At 34.9% G+C, this 18,605-nt stretch overlaps 1 protein-coding gene across 4 annotated transcripts in view; it reads right to left on the bottom strand.

Moving 5' to 3' along the window:
* Nucleotides 1-18,605, bottom strand: part of LOC109822988 (acylamino-acid-releasing enzyme 1-like) — a 30,619-nt gene that overhangs the window by 11,615 nt on the left and 399 nt on the right. Inside the window, exons 2-15 of one of the 4 annotated variants that reach the window (XM_020389291.1) lie at nt 16,406-16,581; nt 16,001-16,310; nt 15,582-15,803; nt 15,243-15,482; nt 15,060-15,137; nt 12,811-12,949; nt 7,975-8,126; nt 7,810-7,892; nt 7,612-7,733; nt 7,443-7,521; nt 5,223-5,430; nt 4,243-4,303; nt 4,017-4,139; nt 1,631-1,828 (exon numbers count right to left, since the gene is read on the bottom strand). In XM_020389291.1, the coding sequence (XP_020244880.1) occupies nt 1,631-1,828; nt 4,017-4,139; nt 4,243-4,303; nt 5,223-5,430; nt 7,443-7,521; nt 7,612-7,733; nt 7,810-7,892; nt 7,975-8,126; nt 12,811-12,949; nt 15,060-15,137; nt 15,243-15,482; nt 15,582-15,803; nt 16,001-16,310; nt 16,406-16,581 (2,191 nt within the window). The remainder of the gene's footprint in view (nt 1-1,630; nt 1,829-4,016; nt 4,140-4,242; nt 4,304-5,222; nt 5,431-7,442; nt 7,522-7,611; nt 7,734-7,809; nt 7,893-7,974; nt 8,127-12,810; nt 12,950-15,059; nt 15,138-15,242; nt 15,483-15,581; nt 15,804-16,000; nt 16,311-16,405; nt 16,582-18,605) is intronic. The other 3 variants (XM_020389293.1, XM_020389294.1, XM_020389295.1) reach the window with 3 other exon arrangements.

Raw genomic sequence — 18,605 nt, 5'->3', positions numbered from 1 at the left:
GATTTCGAAGTTAAAAACTTAGGAGCGCTGAAATACTTCCTCGGAATGGAATTTGCTAGGTCAAAAGAAGGGATCTTCGTGAATCGACGAAAGTATGTGTTTGATTTACTCAAGGAGACAGGACAGCTAGGGGCTAAAGCCGCAGACACTCCAGTTAAAGTAAACTTGAAGTTAGAAGCTGCCAAACCCGAAGATGTAGTTGACCGAGAACGATATCAAAGGTTAGTAAGGACTAAGGAGACTAATCTACTTATCCCATACACGCCGGGATATAGCTTTTGCAGTCAACAAGGTGAGTCAATTTATGCACTCTCCTGGACAGGAACATTATGATGCAGTTTACAGGATACTGAGATACCTAAAAGGCTCACCAGGTAGAGGACTCATGTTCAAAAAACGAGACCATCTACAGGTGGAGGTATACACTGATGCGGATTGGGCTAGATGCACCATTGATAGACGATCAACCTCGAGATATTGTACATTTGTTGGTGGGAACTTAGTCACTTGGCGAAGCAAGAAACAAAGTGTAGTAGCAAGGAGTAGTGCAGAAGCCGAGTTTAGAACACTTGCGCATGGAATATGTGAAGCTATATGGATAAAGAGACTACTGCAAGATTTGAAGGTCACTATCTCTTGTCCTATAAGAGTCTACCGTGATAACAAGGCAGCCATTTCAATTGCTCATAATCTAGTTCTTCATGACAGCCAAACATATAGAAGTTGACAAGCATTTCATCAAAGAAAAAGCTTGATTGTGGTATGATTTGTATCCCTTATATCTTCACCACTGAGCAAACTGCAGATATCCTTACTAAAGGATTACACAGAAGAATGTTGAAGACTTAAGATGCAAGCTAGCTATGGAAGACATCTACAAGCCGGCTTGAGGGGGAGTGTTGAATAGGAGGAATATTCCCTAGGAGATTTTTGTATATATCTCTAGGAAAGATTTATATTTTAAATAGAAGATATTCGGTTTTAACCAACCAGATATTTAGGGATGAGAGAATCAAGAAAATTAGGCTTATTGTTAGTGTACAGTTGTAATTTAAATAGCAGCTTTGTTACTCATAAATTGCGGAAATATATAGAAAAGAATCAACTTTCTATTTTTCTCCCAGTTTTTCAACTTGTACTTAGTCTAGGTTGTGTATGATTTGTGTGGTAAGGTGAAAACTGCAATACAGTTTTGATGTACCGGTCAAGGAATGCTTGGAAGATAGTCGCACTTCATTTCCCATAAAAGTTGGACCCAAATTGAACTAGTTCTCCTAGACTAGTTCTTTTGTGGACCAAACCCTAATATTGTTCAACTTTGGTCTACTTAAGATAAAATTAGGCTAGCTCAATTCTATTTTAAAGTTGCCAAACACACAATTAGTTTAGCTGATTTTCATAGGTGACTGTAGTAAAATTTATAAAAAAGAGCGACTGGCCCAAGATAATGCTATAGAGGGCTGAGGTGATCAAAGCTCAAGAGGGTGCTCAAACACTAAATGTTCCAGAAATCGATGTTGGTAATATTGCACTAATTACAAGGCACTTCTTATACAAAGAACTCAATGTCAAAGTGACTAAAAAACTGATAAAAAACAGAACAAAATAATTGTCGCTGTTAATTGCATACCTTTGAGAGGTGAGAAATAGGCGATTTATTGTAAAAGAGATTAAGATGTTCAGAAGAAGGAGCCTCGGTACATAACTTCTTTCCTTCTGTTCCAAAAGCTTCTACATAACACCAGTCAGGAATATCGCTAGTACCAACCATCAACGAAAGGTTGCAAACAGGATTTCTGACAGCTGCCACAACAAACCTATCTGGCGCCTGCAAATCAATAAAGACACCAGTTATACTACAAATTTCCTGAATATATTATACACATGCCATTTATCAAATAAAGTTGCGCATTTCTTTGAGATCCATAAAGCACATATATAATATCAAAAACTGTTGTCTCACTAAGACTAATAAAAATTCTTTGAAGTGTGTGTGCATGGTGTAAACCTCTTAAAAGAACAAATTTCCCTAACTGATACTTTAACAAACTAGATGTGTTATTAGATAATGTCAATACTAATGTGCATATGTTGAATTTGGTGGTAAGAAAATAAGTTTTAAAAATCTGAAGAATCTTTTCATTTATTATATGTATTTTTATATTTAAAACTAGTGATAAGAAACAACTAATAGGTTTTGAATGTTGTCAGTTTGTTTGTTGTGTGTTGGTGATCATGAGTTCTACTGAGTATGTGGGAAAAACATTATTGATAGACGTTGTAAACGACGAGTCCTTTGCAAAAGTTATTACAAGACTAAACTAAACGTGATTGCTATTCTTACAGAGTTGATCAAGCCTATGACTCTCTGTATAACTGTAACTGTACGAGTTGCTAAAACATGGTTGAGTTGTCTTGGTATATATATAATAACTAAACTAAACGTGATTGCTATTCTTACAGAGTTGATCAAGCCTATGACTCTCTGTATAACTGTAACTGTACGAGTTGCTAAAACATGGTTGAGTTGTCTTGGTATATATAACCATAAAATTTTCATGATCTTATCGTTAGAAGTATAATTAATAGTTCACTTTCATTTAAAACAAAGCCTTTCATGCTTCCAATTTGGTAGACTATAAAATAGGATTTTTTTTTTTAAGTATGAAGAATATGCTCGGTTATCTCACAGTATAACATATTTATGGGATCTAATAATTAGCACTGTGATAATCAAGACTAAGTAGTATAGATGATAAAGCTATCAATATATTTGGGAAAGGAGAAACTATATAAAGAAGATGAAAATTCATGTGTGAGTCCAGGTCATTATATTATGCATGGATATCTATTCTTCTATACTTAGGGGCTGTTTGTTTGCCTAAAAAAGAGGGAAATCAAAGAATAGGAAACCTATTTCTAAAAAAAATTGTTTTGAGATTGTTTGGTTGGCTGAAAAAAGAAAGAAATCAAAGAATGAGAGATGAGTTGTCACATTATTATTGGATGATGTGGGTGATTTTTTAAGAAAATTTGTTTTGAGGTTGTTTGGTTGGCTAAAAAATAAAGAAATAAATTATAAGTAACTTGTTTCCTGTAATAGGTTCTTTTCTTGTGTTTGGTTCATTCATAAAAATAAGAAAATAGATGAGATTAGATGAGTTGTCATTATATCATTCATAATAGGTTCTTTTCCTGTAACTTGTTCCTAGTTTTTTGGAGGAAATGGGTGGAAATAAAATGTTAATGAGATGAGATGAGTTGTTACCATATTATTGGATGATGTGAGTGATTTTTAAAGATGAGATGTGATGGAGATGAGATGAGTTGGATGATCTGACACATTTCTTGTGTTTGGTTTATTTTTAGGAGATGATATGAGATGAGTTGTGGGATGAAAATAATACTTTATTGGATGTTATGGTGAGCTTTAGGGATGGAAATTAATGAAAATAATATTTTATTGATTTCCATGTACCCTTTTCCTTTTCTTGATTTTTAGGAAACCAACCAAACATCCCCTTATAAGAGAATCCAAATAATCAATATTCATGCTACAGTAAACACTACAGTAGCATGAAGGTAGAACTGGACCTTGCCCTCCGTGCTCGAAGTTACTGTTTATACTACAGTATTTATTGCTGTATAAACAATAAATCAGATTTGAACCTCTATACTTGAAGCTACTATTCATTCTACAGTATTTTTATTGTATTATAAACAGTAAAGCAAATTAAATGTATTAAAACGTGGATTCTCCTTCAAGTATAGAGGAGTAGATATGATTTCTAAATCAAATGTATTAAAACTTAGATTACTCTTTAAGTATATAGGAGTAGATATGATTTTTAATTTTAAGCGTACAATAATTAAATCAAATGTGTTAAAACTTGAGGAAGACAAGTTCAAAATGCGGTGCATAAAAAAGAGGACCGTGCTTTACACAAGGTGCACACTAGTCAACAAGGAAAGAGCTAGCACATGGTGTCAGAAAAGTTATCCTTGTAATACTTAACCTGCCCAATTAAATGGGTCGTGAGAAAGCCACCATGTGAACCTCCAAGAACAGCTACTTTAGATGCATCAACAAGTCCCTTTTCAATAGCATAATCTAGAGCAGTGAGCACATCATTCACGTCCTGGAAATAAAAAAAACTTTATTATAAATAGAATGCTCTTAGCTCATGGAGTTTTAGTAAGTAAAAAGTTTATCAGAGCACGAGAAAACATTAAATCAAACACCTGAGACCCTGCTTTTCCTGGAAGAGACTGCAAGGCTTCCTCTCCAAAACCCAGAGAACCTCTATGAAAAAAAATCAATCAGAGATTGATAAATTAAGAATTGGAAAATAATGCAACTGACCATTGAAAAAACTGAAATAATAGGTTTCCTAGTGTAAGAGATATCACGGGCAATTTCAGCCACAACCATAAACTACAAAGCAATCTGCTAGAAGAGGATCATCTTTTATTATTACGATATTAGGCCACAATTTTCTAGCGCACTGTTCCTCGGATCTTTCAGCACCGGTACACAGGTTTTGATTTGAATTTCACCATTTTACAGACCGTTTGACCCAAATACAACCTTCTCTTAACCAAGATAGAAAATTGTGACCCTGGACAATCCATCGCAAAAAAATTCCATCAACTTACTGAAGAAATTCCTGATCTTTCTCATTGCATTATCTTATTATTTTGACCATTCTAGTCTCATTACACAGGAATCACAGGGTAATAGAAGTTCATTTATTCTGCTGTCACAATATGGGTATTTGCTATCCTTATCATTATATGGTTTGTTTTTAATCAATGAATAGATACAAAAGCACTAATATTCTTTGCTCAGACAATTTTTTTTCTCTAGACAAACAATTTTGACCAAAGCCTCGCAATATATAACAAATCCAGTATAAAAGTGTTGCAGATGTTTGGATTATCTTTATTAAATAGCTAAAATACATTTTATGTGCTATCGAATTACTAAGAAGAAAGAGTTTGGCCAATAGTCTAGTCCAAAGGAAAACGCACTCTACTGCAAAAAAAGTTCACAATGGATACAAAATTAAGAATGATCTGAAAGGATAGCACAGCCAATTATCTCTTAACAAAATAGAATGGAGTGAAACAAGTTGGACACTATGCTTAACTACATACAGCAATGGATGGATTAATAATTGCGAAAGAGGTAGCTAGAAGAAAAAGTAACATTAGGAGATTACCTATAGTTTACAATAAGCAAGTTGTAGCCTAGTGAAGATAGAAATGCCCCTGATTTTGTGTAGGTTGACAATGAAACTGAATGTGGACCACCATGGAGAATTACAATTACTGGATTGCAAGCACTAGTATTTTCATTCCCTTTGAATGATTCTTCAGATTTGGAACCAGCACATGACACGAATATAGCATCAAAATGTCTCCTGGCACCTGCATTGTGTTTAGTATTTTAAATCCACTTGAAATTAACTGCATGCAAAATTTAAAGAACTTTGGCACAATAATAGGAACATCACATTTCATAGTAATCTTTACAATGTGCAAGAGGTCAATGCTACAAATAAAAATAGGAAACATGAATAAAGTCCAATAAAGGCCTCAAACTCCCCTGAGAAAGAAATAAGTAAAGACATTATTATACAAGTGGAACTTGAGGATTTTTCTGTTACTTTTTTCAGATATGCTACCTCAGTACTTCTATCTGAGCCGTACCCATACCGGACACGTACCCATACACATACCGAAACTTCATGGACACTCCTTTTCATATATGGATACATCTATTCGGACGTGACTCAATTATGTAATACATGTTTTAATTTAAAACACTCCGCATACATTTCTTGGACAAATATCCTACACTTCTCATCCATTTATAATCAACATAATAAAAAGAAACATAGAATGATAAAAATGTTTAAAAAAAATTAGTTCTCATAACATGTGAATGAAAAGACAATATCGATCTCATAAAAATTATTAATTTCAACAAATGTATATAGTCATGTCCCCGTACCCTACCTCTTACAAATTTTTCCATGTCCTGTACTTTACTCGTACCCGTACCCGTACCAGCACCAGTTTCCATGCAAAGATCACATTAGATAAAGAACAATGGACTTGAAACCAAGAGGAAATAATAAATGAAGGCAGAAAGGTAACTGTAAAGAAGTGTGGGAGAATTAATGGCTTAATTTAAATTTAAGAGTTTCCATAAAGCATCAAAGCATGCTCCTCCTTTGGCCTTTGAAAGATTCCAAAACACAAAATATAGCGGGAAAAAAACTCCTAAAATGGTTAACTGAACGGAGAGCTTTCATAGAGTGTTGCCTGGATATAAGATAGAGGTCAGGTGGCAAGTGACCATCTGTCATAAAGTGTCCAACACAGAAATTTTTAAATAGTACGTACAAGGATAACGATACACACACAACCACATACTAATTGTTTCACATTTTCAGGAGAAACAGCCTCTCTTTAACACCAATTTTTTACCTATCATGACAGATGGGATAGTCAAAAGAAGTGTCATGACATGCTTTTCTGGATGATAGTGTGAGTACTTTTACTTGAAGATGTTTCCTTTCCGATGTTCACTTTAGTTTTTTTCCCCTGGTACTTTCCTGACTCAGAATTTCATTATTGCAGGAGGCTTGTCCAGGCCGCTGGCACTAGTGTCCAAGTGTCATGTCTATGCGTTCAACATAGAAGATACTGTAAACTTGAAGTAACCTGGTAACCTTGCTTTCAAATTTTCTACAAAAGAGCTTGATTATTTAAGCATGATATCTTCCAGTTGCACATAGTATTGGTTCAGCTTCCTCATATAAGACCTCTAATTAAAGAGATAATTTCAGAATTTAACACTCCTTCGATAAACTTTGACCTTATTTACACCTCTTCCAACAAATTGGAGAAACAAGACAGCCTCAATCTTAATTATGTTGTCAATAACTCAATAAATCATCAATCTTAGGAAATTGATTACCACTGGATAGTTTGCCAGTGAAGATCATAAAACCCTACAAGTTAGTTCAGAAGGAACTGTCTCAGAACTATAAAATCTGGTTAATTAAGGGATTTTTTCCCCTAACACTCCCCAAAGTTGGACTCTCTTTCGCATATCAAACAGGGGCCTTTGTGCAGTGGTAATTTTCGTAGTCTGCTTTTCATACACGCCAGGACGGATATTATCCTGGGTGATTTTCTTCCATATTAAGACCCACTGTCTCCAAAACTGTGGTGAGATTAACACATATTTATCTACACTCAAGTTATAGACTTGAGAAATCACATGGTAAGAGTATGCATTAGCAACCAAAAGAAAATTCAACACAGAGACAGTTTGATGTATATTTTGAAAAATTCTTATGTTCAGGCTAATGCACCAAACGTTCATCATCTATTTCACAAAATAACAAGAAGGTAACTATGAATATTACCTTTGGTAAGGTTTTCAGAATGATTACTAACTGGAATCTTCAATATAGTACACTGATGAGATGACAAGAAGGACCTTATCTGTAATTTGACAAGAAGTCATTTGCATGTTGAACTAAAAGTCTCATATAGTCAGAAGAAAAAGGATTTGAGGGACCTGGCTGAGACAACCTTATCAGAGTACCCTTGTAATGGACTTGAAACATCTAACCATTCATATTTAGCTGATTGCTCCTTTGCAGATATTCGAAATCCATACTTTGTTTGGGGAGGATCGACTGGACTGCTACACTCTGAAAGTAGAAGAGGTACATAAAGTTCAAAAACCATACATTTTGAGGAACTCATGTCATCATCTCATGAACATACCAGCAATAATATTGTCCCCATCCAAAGCCAGAACATTCCACGAGTAAATTGTGTCATCAGGGCTAATCCGTGATACTTTACAACTACAAGGAAATGTATTACATTATTTAGATTGTGCTTTTTAAGAAATGACCAGCTCATTTCTATGAATTCTTTCTTGATTACCTCAAAATATTTACAGAAAGAATTGCTTGGGTGCTGCCCCACACAGAAGTCAAAACCATTGTACATTCATCAGAAAGCCATGGATTGGGCACGAAGTTTGACCAATAAAGGCCTGGGAAGCAGCCATCTTCAGGACACATCACAATAGGCACCTGCAATATATTTCAAAACTGTTGATAACTTCAAAAGAGACGATAAAGGTAGTTGGATAAATCAACTCAACCAGTCAAAAATGACACTTCATCCCATCTATCTACACCTAGTTCCCAGATTCAATTGTTCATTTCTACTTCCTGATGTGTTATGTGACTTGTGTCCTCAAGAATACAAGCTTTTACAAATGCTTGTAACACATTTCTAAAGTTCTCTTCAAAAAATATCAGTTGTACCCTTTCCTAGCGGTCCTTTTTGAACTGATCAATTTATCATAAAAGTCAATGCTCCAGTTTACATTTCAATTAACTAGTGGCACATCTAAAACTTTAAAAAGGAGATGGTGGTGGTGCATAGATGCCTAGCTGGCCAATGATTCGGTGGAAATTGGCATTGGTCAGTGCTCTTCCTGACAGCACAGTAAATCCAATATTTTTCTCTTCATTTTCTTCGAGGAAAAGATAGTCTCATATCAGCAGTATTTAAATCCTGTACCTAGTGCACAACCAGAAAGATCTTATCAATGTGGTTCGCTAGCAGTGACTATGGTTTGTATGTAACATTACAACTTCCCAGAAAATTCTATTAGGCAGCGATTATAAAAAACAACATTGGTTATGTATTGACTTGCTATTGGTTATAGAAAGCAAGTAATCAATTCTTTCAAACACACGTGTAAAAGTTGTGGCTTGAAAACTCCCTTTTCCTGAGCCTTAATCCAGAACTACAATTTTACATCGTCGATTCCAAATCCACCATACTTAAGACTTCATTAACTGCAAGCTTTCAACTAATTGAATGAATATTATGGAAGCTCATTAATCCTCCATTTACCTCACTTATGCCAATTAACCAGGATCCCTTTCTGCCAGTCCAGATAAATGTGATCTCACCTTCCTCCTTTCACCCCTTTACTATTCATTTTCTCTTTATAATCGCCTACCGGAACCCAGAGGCATGCCACAATTTGCACCTTAATTACCTATGTTGGTAGTTAGTATCACTATTGTTACTACATTATTTAGATGGTTAAATGACTTGTTTGTGAATTTGAAAATTCGACTGTGATTAATTTGTTCTGTTACGACTTAATGATATTGTGTTCATTTGCAGATTATTTGTACTGTTTATAAATTTTTTGTATATTTGTTGCCTTGGTTCACTCAGTCGATCGCCTTTGTTGGTGTCTCTCGCCTCCAGTAACATAGGAACTCATCATCTTGACCTCCCTTTTCACCAAAATATGAAGAGTGCAACCTTATCAAAATTCACCTTCTCTGACCTTTTTTCTTTTATTCCCACATCTATGTCTAATCCAGTCAATAACAGCATTTTATCCCCACTAAATATAATTTTTTTGCACATGGCCCTCTTCATCTTTATCTTCAAACAACTTTGTCCCTGACCAAATTCCTCTTATCCAGGAATTAGTTATTCCAAATAAATTAATGAAATTAATTATTCCAGTGGGTTAAAATGATTGGTAAAATCATGGTCTAGAAATGTGTTGTTCTAATGGGAGAGCTTGCACTGAACTTTTATGTTTAATGCCTGAAAAGTAAAAGTGTATCATAGGACCAGTCATCAGTGTTCTGCTTGGAAACTTCCACTTTCATAGTTTCCAAGAACTGGATGTTAAAAAAAACATAGTTTCAAACATTGTATTTTAAAAAAATAGGAAAAATAACTTTCTGATGAATATGCAGCCATAGACACTTTAAAATGGAAATTGACTTCTACAGATGAACACTGTTTGGCTCGACATCTGAAAATTAAATTAACACACAAAACACCATTACCTTCGTGCACCTTAGGAAAAAAAAAGGACATAAATATATAAAGCATAGAGCTAGTCAACTAACTAAGAGGAAGGTTGTGGAAAGTGGAAAGCGGAAAGCTGAGCAAAGCGGCAAGGTGCCGCTTAGGCCTTCGCGGACTTAAGCGGAAAAAGGCCAAATCAATTTTTCCTTTTTTTTATTTTAAAATAGGGACAAAAGTTGAAATATATAAGAAAAAATAAGAAAACATTTTTAAATTATAAAAGCAAAAAGTTTAGGAAAAAAAAATTCTACAAATGAATATGTGATAACTTACAGAGATCCTAAGCGTGTAGATGTGACAATACTTAGATCCATTCACGCAATAATAACAACATACTGCCTATTAAATTGTGATAAACTAACATGTAATGTACTGTGTACATCAAAAAAGTCAACATAAATAATTAAAGGGACAGCTTTTGATGGCCACTTTCGGACCACTTTCCTGTTTAGTGGCCCCTTTTCGGCCTCTTTTAGTGCCGCATCAGATTTTGGGCAAGCTTTTTCGAGTAGAAATCGGTTAAGAGCCCAAAACACTTAAGCGGCTGCTTAGACGCCGATTTTTGCCTCTTTTTACAACACGTGACTAAGAGGCATTTAGTTCTCCTACAAGTACTCTAAAATATTAATTAAAAAAAGTAAAAATAGTTCAAGATACAATAGGTAAAATAGTAAGTAGGGTCCTCTAACTGTAAGGAAAATATATAAAGATGTAACAAAAAAAGTGGAAATGTAATCTGAATATTCAAAAAACATGTAGTATATAGATACCAAAAAGACAATAATCTCCCATGGCCATCTAAATTCTTCTTTCAGCACTCAATACTCAATAGAAATTAGTAGCATAATTAGATTATTATTAGGTAATACAAACCTTATTGTGGAGTTCTGGAATAAATAAAAATAAGTACTTTAATTTGAGATAAATGCAGGACAGAAACATTTCTCATGAAAACTAGCAACTTTGACCCAAAACCCCAATTTATATATGCATAATTGAGAATGATTCTGAAGGGATTGTTTAAGTTAGCTTAATTAAATAAAATGATCTCTTCAAATTAGCTTAACAGTTAAAAAAGAAGTTTAGGAGTTTAGATCAGAATCCCCACAAAGCAATGGAACTAAAAGAGGGTTGGATACTACATTATGCAGGTTGAATTGTGCTTCCAGAAGGAATCATTGGCAGTGTAGGATGCACATAGCTGAGACTCATGATTTCAACAAGAGGGCAAGAAAGATTGAGAAGCCAATGCAAGCATGGGAGTAAAGATGGTAGAAAGAATGAACCATCACAGCATGGTTACAATACACTTAAATTTCTAGAAAACAACTACTCAAAATGCAAGATCAGACACTGTTCAGGAAAGTTTATTTCCAAGGCAAACTCAAGGTAAGCCAGCAGTAGGGGTGACCGCACGAATTGAGTCAAAGAAATCCTCCATAATCGGGTCGAAGAAATCCTCCATAGTTTTAACTTTCTCATATTTACGCAAATAAATGACCTGCAAAATCTTAGAGCTTTCATCAAATGGATATTTCTGTACTACTGGCTTCTGGCTTTGTACTACTTACATATGAAAACCTACAGATTTCTAAGAGACATATATGTAAAACGAATGAGGGAAAATTAAGTTTGATTTACTTATTTAAGTGCACAAAATACCTAGAAAACTAGGGCTTAAAATTCATTGTTTTGCTTGATTATGTTTCTAGGAAATATCTATCTGCATGCGTGTGTATAAAGGGTTCTTTTACGCTCACATGGTATGCTAAGTAGAATGGATACGGATGCGTGCGTGCGTGCGTGTTGTATACAGGGTTCTTTTAGTTTTAGATGGTATGCTAAGTATAGTATCCTAAGTGGAATAGAGTTTAAATATCCCCAATATAGGTGATATATTGGCTGATATATCCTTTTATAAGGCTTGCCACAAAATGACACGGTTGCAATATATTGTACTGTTTTTTTGTCATAGATGGAGATATATCCCCAACATGGCCAATATATCAACTGATATGTTCAAATGTCCTTTTATGTGGCTTGCTGGCAAACAATATGAAGTTTTTTAGTAAAATTCCAGTCTTATGAAGTTTTTTAGCAAGATTCTAGAAGGCTCTTTTCCCTAAGTAAGTTTCTACGATTTATTAGTGATTCTAAATATATAGTATTTATGTTTTCGTACGCTTAGATTTCATTAGTTATGTCTAGATTACACTCTAGGACATTATATTATATGATATATGTACATAACATTTAGTATGACACTTCGATATTTAGAAATTTCCCAAGCATCCGCAATCCAATATGGATTTTGGCCATCTGATATTTCCCCGATATCCGATAATTAAAACTTTGCAAGGATGTGTGTGTGTGGGTGTGCAGTAGTGGGGGCATGCTCGTGCACATGGGCGTGTGGTTGAGGGTGTGTGCGCGTGTCTGAGTGCGTGTGAGTGTATAAAGAGGGAGTTTATATACAAGCATATACATGCACATGTTTATACATCCAAGAGCCTAAACAAATATTTCTAATAATACATGTAACCAATAAATGTATGAAATTTTGGTACTTTACACAAGGAATATGACCTGATTTTTTTATAGATTGCTAGACATATTTGAATTTAGTTTTTTAAAAGTCAATGTTATGATGCTTGCTTTTTGACTATAGTAATATGAATAAAGAAGTGTATGAAACGTGTGGAATGTGTCAAAGAAGTGAACAAAAGTGTTCTAAATAAAAACATGTATAACATAATTGAGGACACAGTTTAGTAAGTGCATGTTGATATCCAAGAACATCCCGCTCAGGGTAAATCCTGGCACTTCACCTGAAGTTTTTTGTAAATTCAGACAGGAGCTTACCACATCTATGATTCTACTAGATGTGTCAGGTTTTCCATCAGCAGGCCACTCCAACTTATGAAGTGAATTTGTGGCTGAATGTGCTCCACTATCAACTGCGCTTTTCACAGATAGAAATACGAGAGTTCTTCCATCTGGACTGTAACACAACAGTTTTATTCCAGTCAGACTAAAAAAACAGCACAAATTTGCTCTAGTATATCCTTGATAGGATGCCCATGAAAATGTTGCATATCTAACACAACAATTAGAATTATGCAATCAAGTAACTTGATAGTAAGTTGTAAAGAATTAACTTCATAAAAGAATTTGCATGGTAGAAAATAAATTGAACACTTAAAAATTAGTTTCAATAAGTTAACAAAAGTTAACAATCACTGATCAAGTATGGAATAAATAAATCAAATAGCCACAACGAAATGCAAATGCACAGTAAGCAAACCCCAATCTTGAATCAAACACCAACTTTCTATAATTAACATAACATGTGACATGCTAAAAATATCCACGGCTAGTATTATGCATCCCGAAGGTTCATGACACTATGAGGGCATACAAATAATAATGAAAGCCCTTACCTATCTCATGGAACTGTATTTATTATGGATTAGTCCTTTCAGTTCTTTCTCAAAAATTACAAGTGCCACATAGGTGTCTAAAGATCTGGTTATCCTCTAGTGTAAACAAGCATGGATACCTCTCCATAGATACCTTATAGATACCTCAAAAAACTCCAATATTGTGGCAAGGCTATATTAAAATTTCATCTCTATAAAATCTATAGGAACGTTTCATGAGCGTTCCAGAGTTATACATTCATAGTCTACCGAGGGCACAGCCACAAAATGATTATAAATATATTGCTAAACATTCTAAGCCATGCAAAAAATTTTACCAATATAAGTGTCGAAAGATATTTATCTATTTTAAAGGTCCTGAGGCTTAATATTCATAATCTTCTGGGGGCACAACCATAGAATGATTCTGCATATATTGCTAAGCATTCTAAGCCATGCAAGATTTTACCGACATAGATATCAGAAGATATTTATCCATTTTAAAGAATGTAACACTGAAATATGCATGGCATGTCCTGTTATGATGATATTTAAGATGCATGCACCAATCTTTCATTCTTCTCTGTGAATTTCTTGAGGCCTCCATTGATATTATTTCAATTATATTTCCCTCTAAAGTTTTATTACTGTATCAGTGTATCCCTTCTTTTGTAATGCCTTCCCAAGTGTTTAGTTTTAGCATTAAGACTAATCACTTTAGAGTCGCATCAGGCATATCATCTAAAATGTATAACCAAAGTTATCAACAGACAGGGTTGAAGGAAACTGGTGATGGCGCTTGATTTGCAACATTTGTAGAGAATACAACACCTGCAGAAGGTTAACGACGAGGCCTTAAAGAGCCTGTTAATGGTTACGAGTCGATAGATTTATCTTTGACAGACTAGTAAAAATTATGGAAGACGGCAGGAAAAATCTACATTTTCCAAAGCTTAGAGGCAGAGTTATGGCTGTTTAGGGTATTCTCCTACTTAAAGCTTTGATTTCTCATAGGCAGTTGATAGACCTACCTACTCACATGTGCAAACCACAAGTATATATTGAGAAAATAAACCAGACTCAGCAAACTTATGGAAACCAGCTACCAGTGACTGGCATAACTAGTTACATTAACTTAAGAGTCATTTCTTAGGCCTTGTTTGGCACACTAAAACTGGGCCAGGTTCAAACCTGGCCTAGTTTTAATATCTTTTTGTGATTTGGAAAAGTTGGGCCAAGGCTAGACCAACTGTTTTTAGTTCATTTTGGAGCCTTTTAACGAGGCTAAAATCGAACCAGCCCCAACCTGGTTCAATTCTAGCCTGGTTAAAAAATAAAACCAGGCTGACCCAATTTGGAGAGATTTGCCAAACAAGCCCTTGGTATAGAACAAAGTTTACAATTCTTTGAATTTTATGGGTTATGTTACTCAAACGAGATAATGCAACATGAACCTGGTGCACACTTCAAAACAAGAGTGATTTGTGCACGCCCTGCAGGAGGGCTGATTACGTCTTCAATTATATATTGTTGGACTTGCAAAATCAGCAATTAAAATCACAATGCAATGTAGTTAATTACCTGAGTCATGAATGATTTAAGGTGTTCAGTGCAACAAACAGTTGTGGACTTTTATTTGACAGATATAAAGCATGCACTAATATTTCCAGATCATTAAGAAAAGAACATTACCTAAATTGTGGGAAGAAAGCACTACTCAGTGCTTGAGTTAAATTGACCGCCTTTTCATTATCTTTCACTTCATCGGCACTGAGACATGTCAAAAACATAAAAAATTAGTACATATAGTAAAACCACCTAAGGCCTGGAGACTGACATTCAGAATTATCATGGTAGTTGGTTGATTAGATTTACTTGAATGGCATTTCCGTGGTATTTGATTCATGAAAGGGGGCCTTGATTGCATATAAGGCACAAGGCCTGTTATAGCAATATTTTATGCCCAGCTTTCTTGGAGTTTGCTGTGGACCATTTTCTGATAACCACCCAACAAAGACCAAGTAACCATTGGACCCACTTGAAGTAGATGGAGCCCAAATGACTTGCCCAGCGCTTAAGGACTTTGGAATGCCCTTAACTGGCTGAGCTTCTCCACTGCAAGTACAAAAATGTAAAAGTGAAATTTGTTAGTTTGACCTGTTATTTAATGATATTGACTAAAAACATTTACAATTAGTATATACAAATATAGACCTAGTAGTGTTGACAACAAATAGGGAAGGCTTCCTTTTCTTTGCATAGGTTTCGCCCCAATGCTCTTCCCAATCTCCTTGGCCTTTCCAACTACCATAGTCTTTATCTGCAGAACCCTCTTTCTTGTAACCTAAGTCATTAAATACAGGTTTCGATGGAACTGGCTCCTCAGCAACATATGCAATTAAATTTTCTTCATGGTTCCATGCAATTCTGCCAAACCTATAAAATGACTAATTAGGATAATACTGTATTTCAGCTGCTGATGGAAAGAAGTTCTCTCCAACATTACTAAAATATCAAATTTGATCTTGTCAAAGTAAATCAAATTCATATACAAGGCAGTCACTTCGACGTTAGGGACAATATACATGGTCTTTATAACAATATATATTATTGCAGGCCAAGTAACAACATACCATTCATCAGTATATATCGAGCCGTGCACAGATTGTGGAATATGTATTTCTTTCTCCAACTGATATTGACCCCATATTTCAAGCACTGTTGGGGATTCATCCTCTTTATTGCGAACTACAAGAAGCTTTGTACCTGATGGTGATGGAACAAGTGTAGAAACACCATCCATTTGAATAGGAAAGGGGGACCACTCGAAGCTCACAGAAAGATCACGAGTCTTTGAAATATGAGAAGAGTGAATAAATGTCCTCTTTTTGTTTGCCACAATATTGGGTTGACTAAAAGAGAACATTGCACGGGAACTTTCTTCTGGAACCACAGAGATTAGAGCATAGTAATGTCAGTAACAAAAAAATGAGCACAGTAGTCTCAAAAATAATAGTACACTGGGGAAAGGAGCACACCGGTACCCGACTTGAAAATCCATGCTTTATTAATAGTAGGTATATTAGAAAATTCTTGAAGCAGTTTAGCCTGGGAAGCATATTCTTCCACAGTTGTTGCATCAACTCCCATTGGAGATTCTTTTGATAGCATGGGTACAGTTGCTTGCATAGCTGGTATGCTAGCTAATACCTGACTAATTTGCACAGAGAGAAGAAAGCAAGAAAAGAGATTGCATTTTTTTATTTTACTTCAAACCAAAAATCTATATGAGATAGTAAAGGACATGTTGATTATACTAAGAAGCATAAATCAGTAACAACATGCAAGCTTAATTGACGTAAGTGACCAAAACCTTATACAATGGAGAGAAGGGTTTTTTTTCCATCATATTATGTTATAATCCAACTTTTTCAGGGCTTACATAAAATAATAAAAGTGTAGTAGACCCTACTGCTGAAATCATATTCATGAAATACCCTTTGAAAATAAGGACAGCCTGATTCAGGGCAGCAGCTGTTATTGTAAGTTAAATAAATAGTATTCAGAAAAGCAAAGAATATTGAGTTTCACAGATATCTACAGAAGAAGAGCAAATTCTCAATGCCTACAGTTTTATTGTATTCAAGATATAACAGAGGAAAAAATAAATTTAGCCTTCATTGTTAGAGCTTCCAGTGACCTGATTAATGACCTGATGAATCATTCATAACCATAGCATTTCTTCCTATCATCTTCCTCCTGTTGCCTAAACCCCTCCATCTTTGACTACGATCGCAGATTTGTGTAATTTAATTTTAGATTAGGAAGTACCGAAGTACACACTTTTTCCCTTTTGGACATGTTAGCCTGCTCTAAGAGTATTGGCATCCAATTTAGTAATGAGCATCTGAGGGTCCAAAAGAACCAGATCAATTTTAAGAGCATCTCCAACAGCTTCCCCAAAATTTTCTCCAAAATGGAGAAACAAAAGTCATATTCTCCAAATTATTTTTGCTCCAACTCCAACAGCTTCCCCATTTTGAAAAATTGCATTTATTACAATAATAAAGCTCTCCCCAAAAATTTGGAGAATGCTGCAGATTTGGGGAAGGCTCCCTATTTTTTCTCCTTCTTCCCTATTTTAGGGAATGAGATGGGGAATCTGTTGGACCAAAAAAAGCTCTATATTCCCTAAAATTGAGTATTTCAAGAAGATGGGGAAGCTGTTGGAGATGCTCTAAGCTGATTTTCAGTGTAGTTCCTTTTTTTGTAAAATTCTCTTTTTCAGTGTTTGTTGGACAAGAGACTTGAGAGTTCAAAGCATGCTCCTTAAGGAATGCCACCATGAATGATGAATTAACAGAAAAGCATGGACTTTGGTCCACCAGTATACAGATAATGGCTCCTAATTATTTATCGTCTTAAAGAAGCTATAGAAGTTGCTTCTTTCTCTTCTCCCTCTTATTGTGTTTAAAAAAGAGTTTTTGCCAAAATAACCAATCATCTCTCGGATTTGTATCCCCGGTCCTCCAGATTGTGACCTTTCATACCTCCTCGTTTGCTAATTTCTCTACACTAGTATTCTATCAATAATTAGACTAGAAATAAATTGCTCTGTGGAATTTCACCATCTCCATGCTACTCACAAAGAAAAAAAAGGGAATAATGACAAAAACAACGACAACAACAACATATCATGAGGAAAATGTATCTCTTTCTCATGGAGCCTTTCCCTTCTAAGACAATAAAGGAAAATAATTGATCAGTTAAATGGTTTGATGCAAAACAAGCACTTAAATCTGATTTCATTAATCAAATATGTACTTGTATATTAAGGAAACACAGGAAACAAGCTTGTAATTTGTAAATATAACAGACCATTGTTGATGCATAAGCTAGAACTGAAAAGCCGTAGAAATTTATCAACTGAAGTTATTCCCTAATCTCTCTAATTCAGAGCTAAACTATGAAAGAATGTGACAAGTCCTTGCAATTTTCACAAATGATATTTTTCATCATACAGATAAGAACCTTTCATTAACTTTCTTCAAATACATTTTAAGATCTATTGAAGGTAATTGCAAAGTCAAGTTGCTTTGTAAGTGTTAGCAGAGCCAAAATAAAAAATCACAGGTAAATCTAGGATTATAAAATAAATACAAGATCAACCGTTCCCCCTGCAAAAAAATAAATTAGTAATTTCCAAGATACCCAGTTCGCTAATGTAAATAAAAATGT

This window comes from Asparagus officinalis, chromosome 8 (genome assembly GCF_001876935.1).
Source record: "Asparagus officinalis chromosome 8, Aspof.V1, whole genome shotgun sequence".
NCBI classification, from domain to species: domain Eukaryota; kingdom Viridiplantae; phylum Streptophyta; class Magnoliopsida; order Asparagales; family Asparagaceae; genus Asparagus; species Asparagus officinalis.
This window is presented reverse-complemented; position numbering and strand designations above follow the sequence as displayed.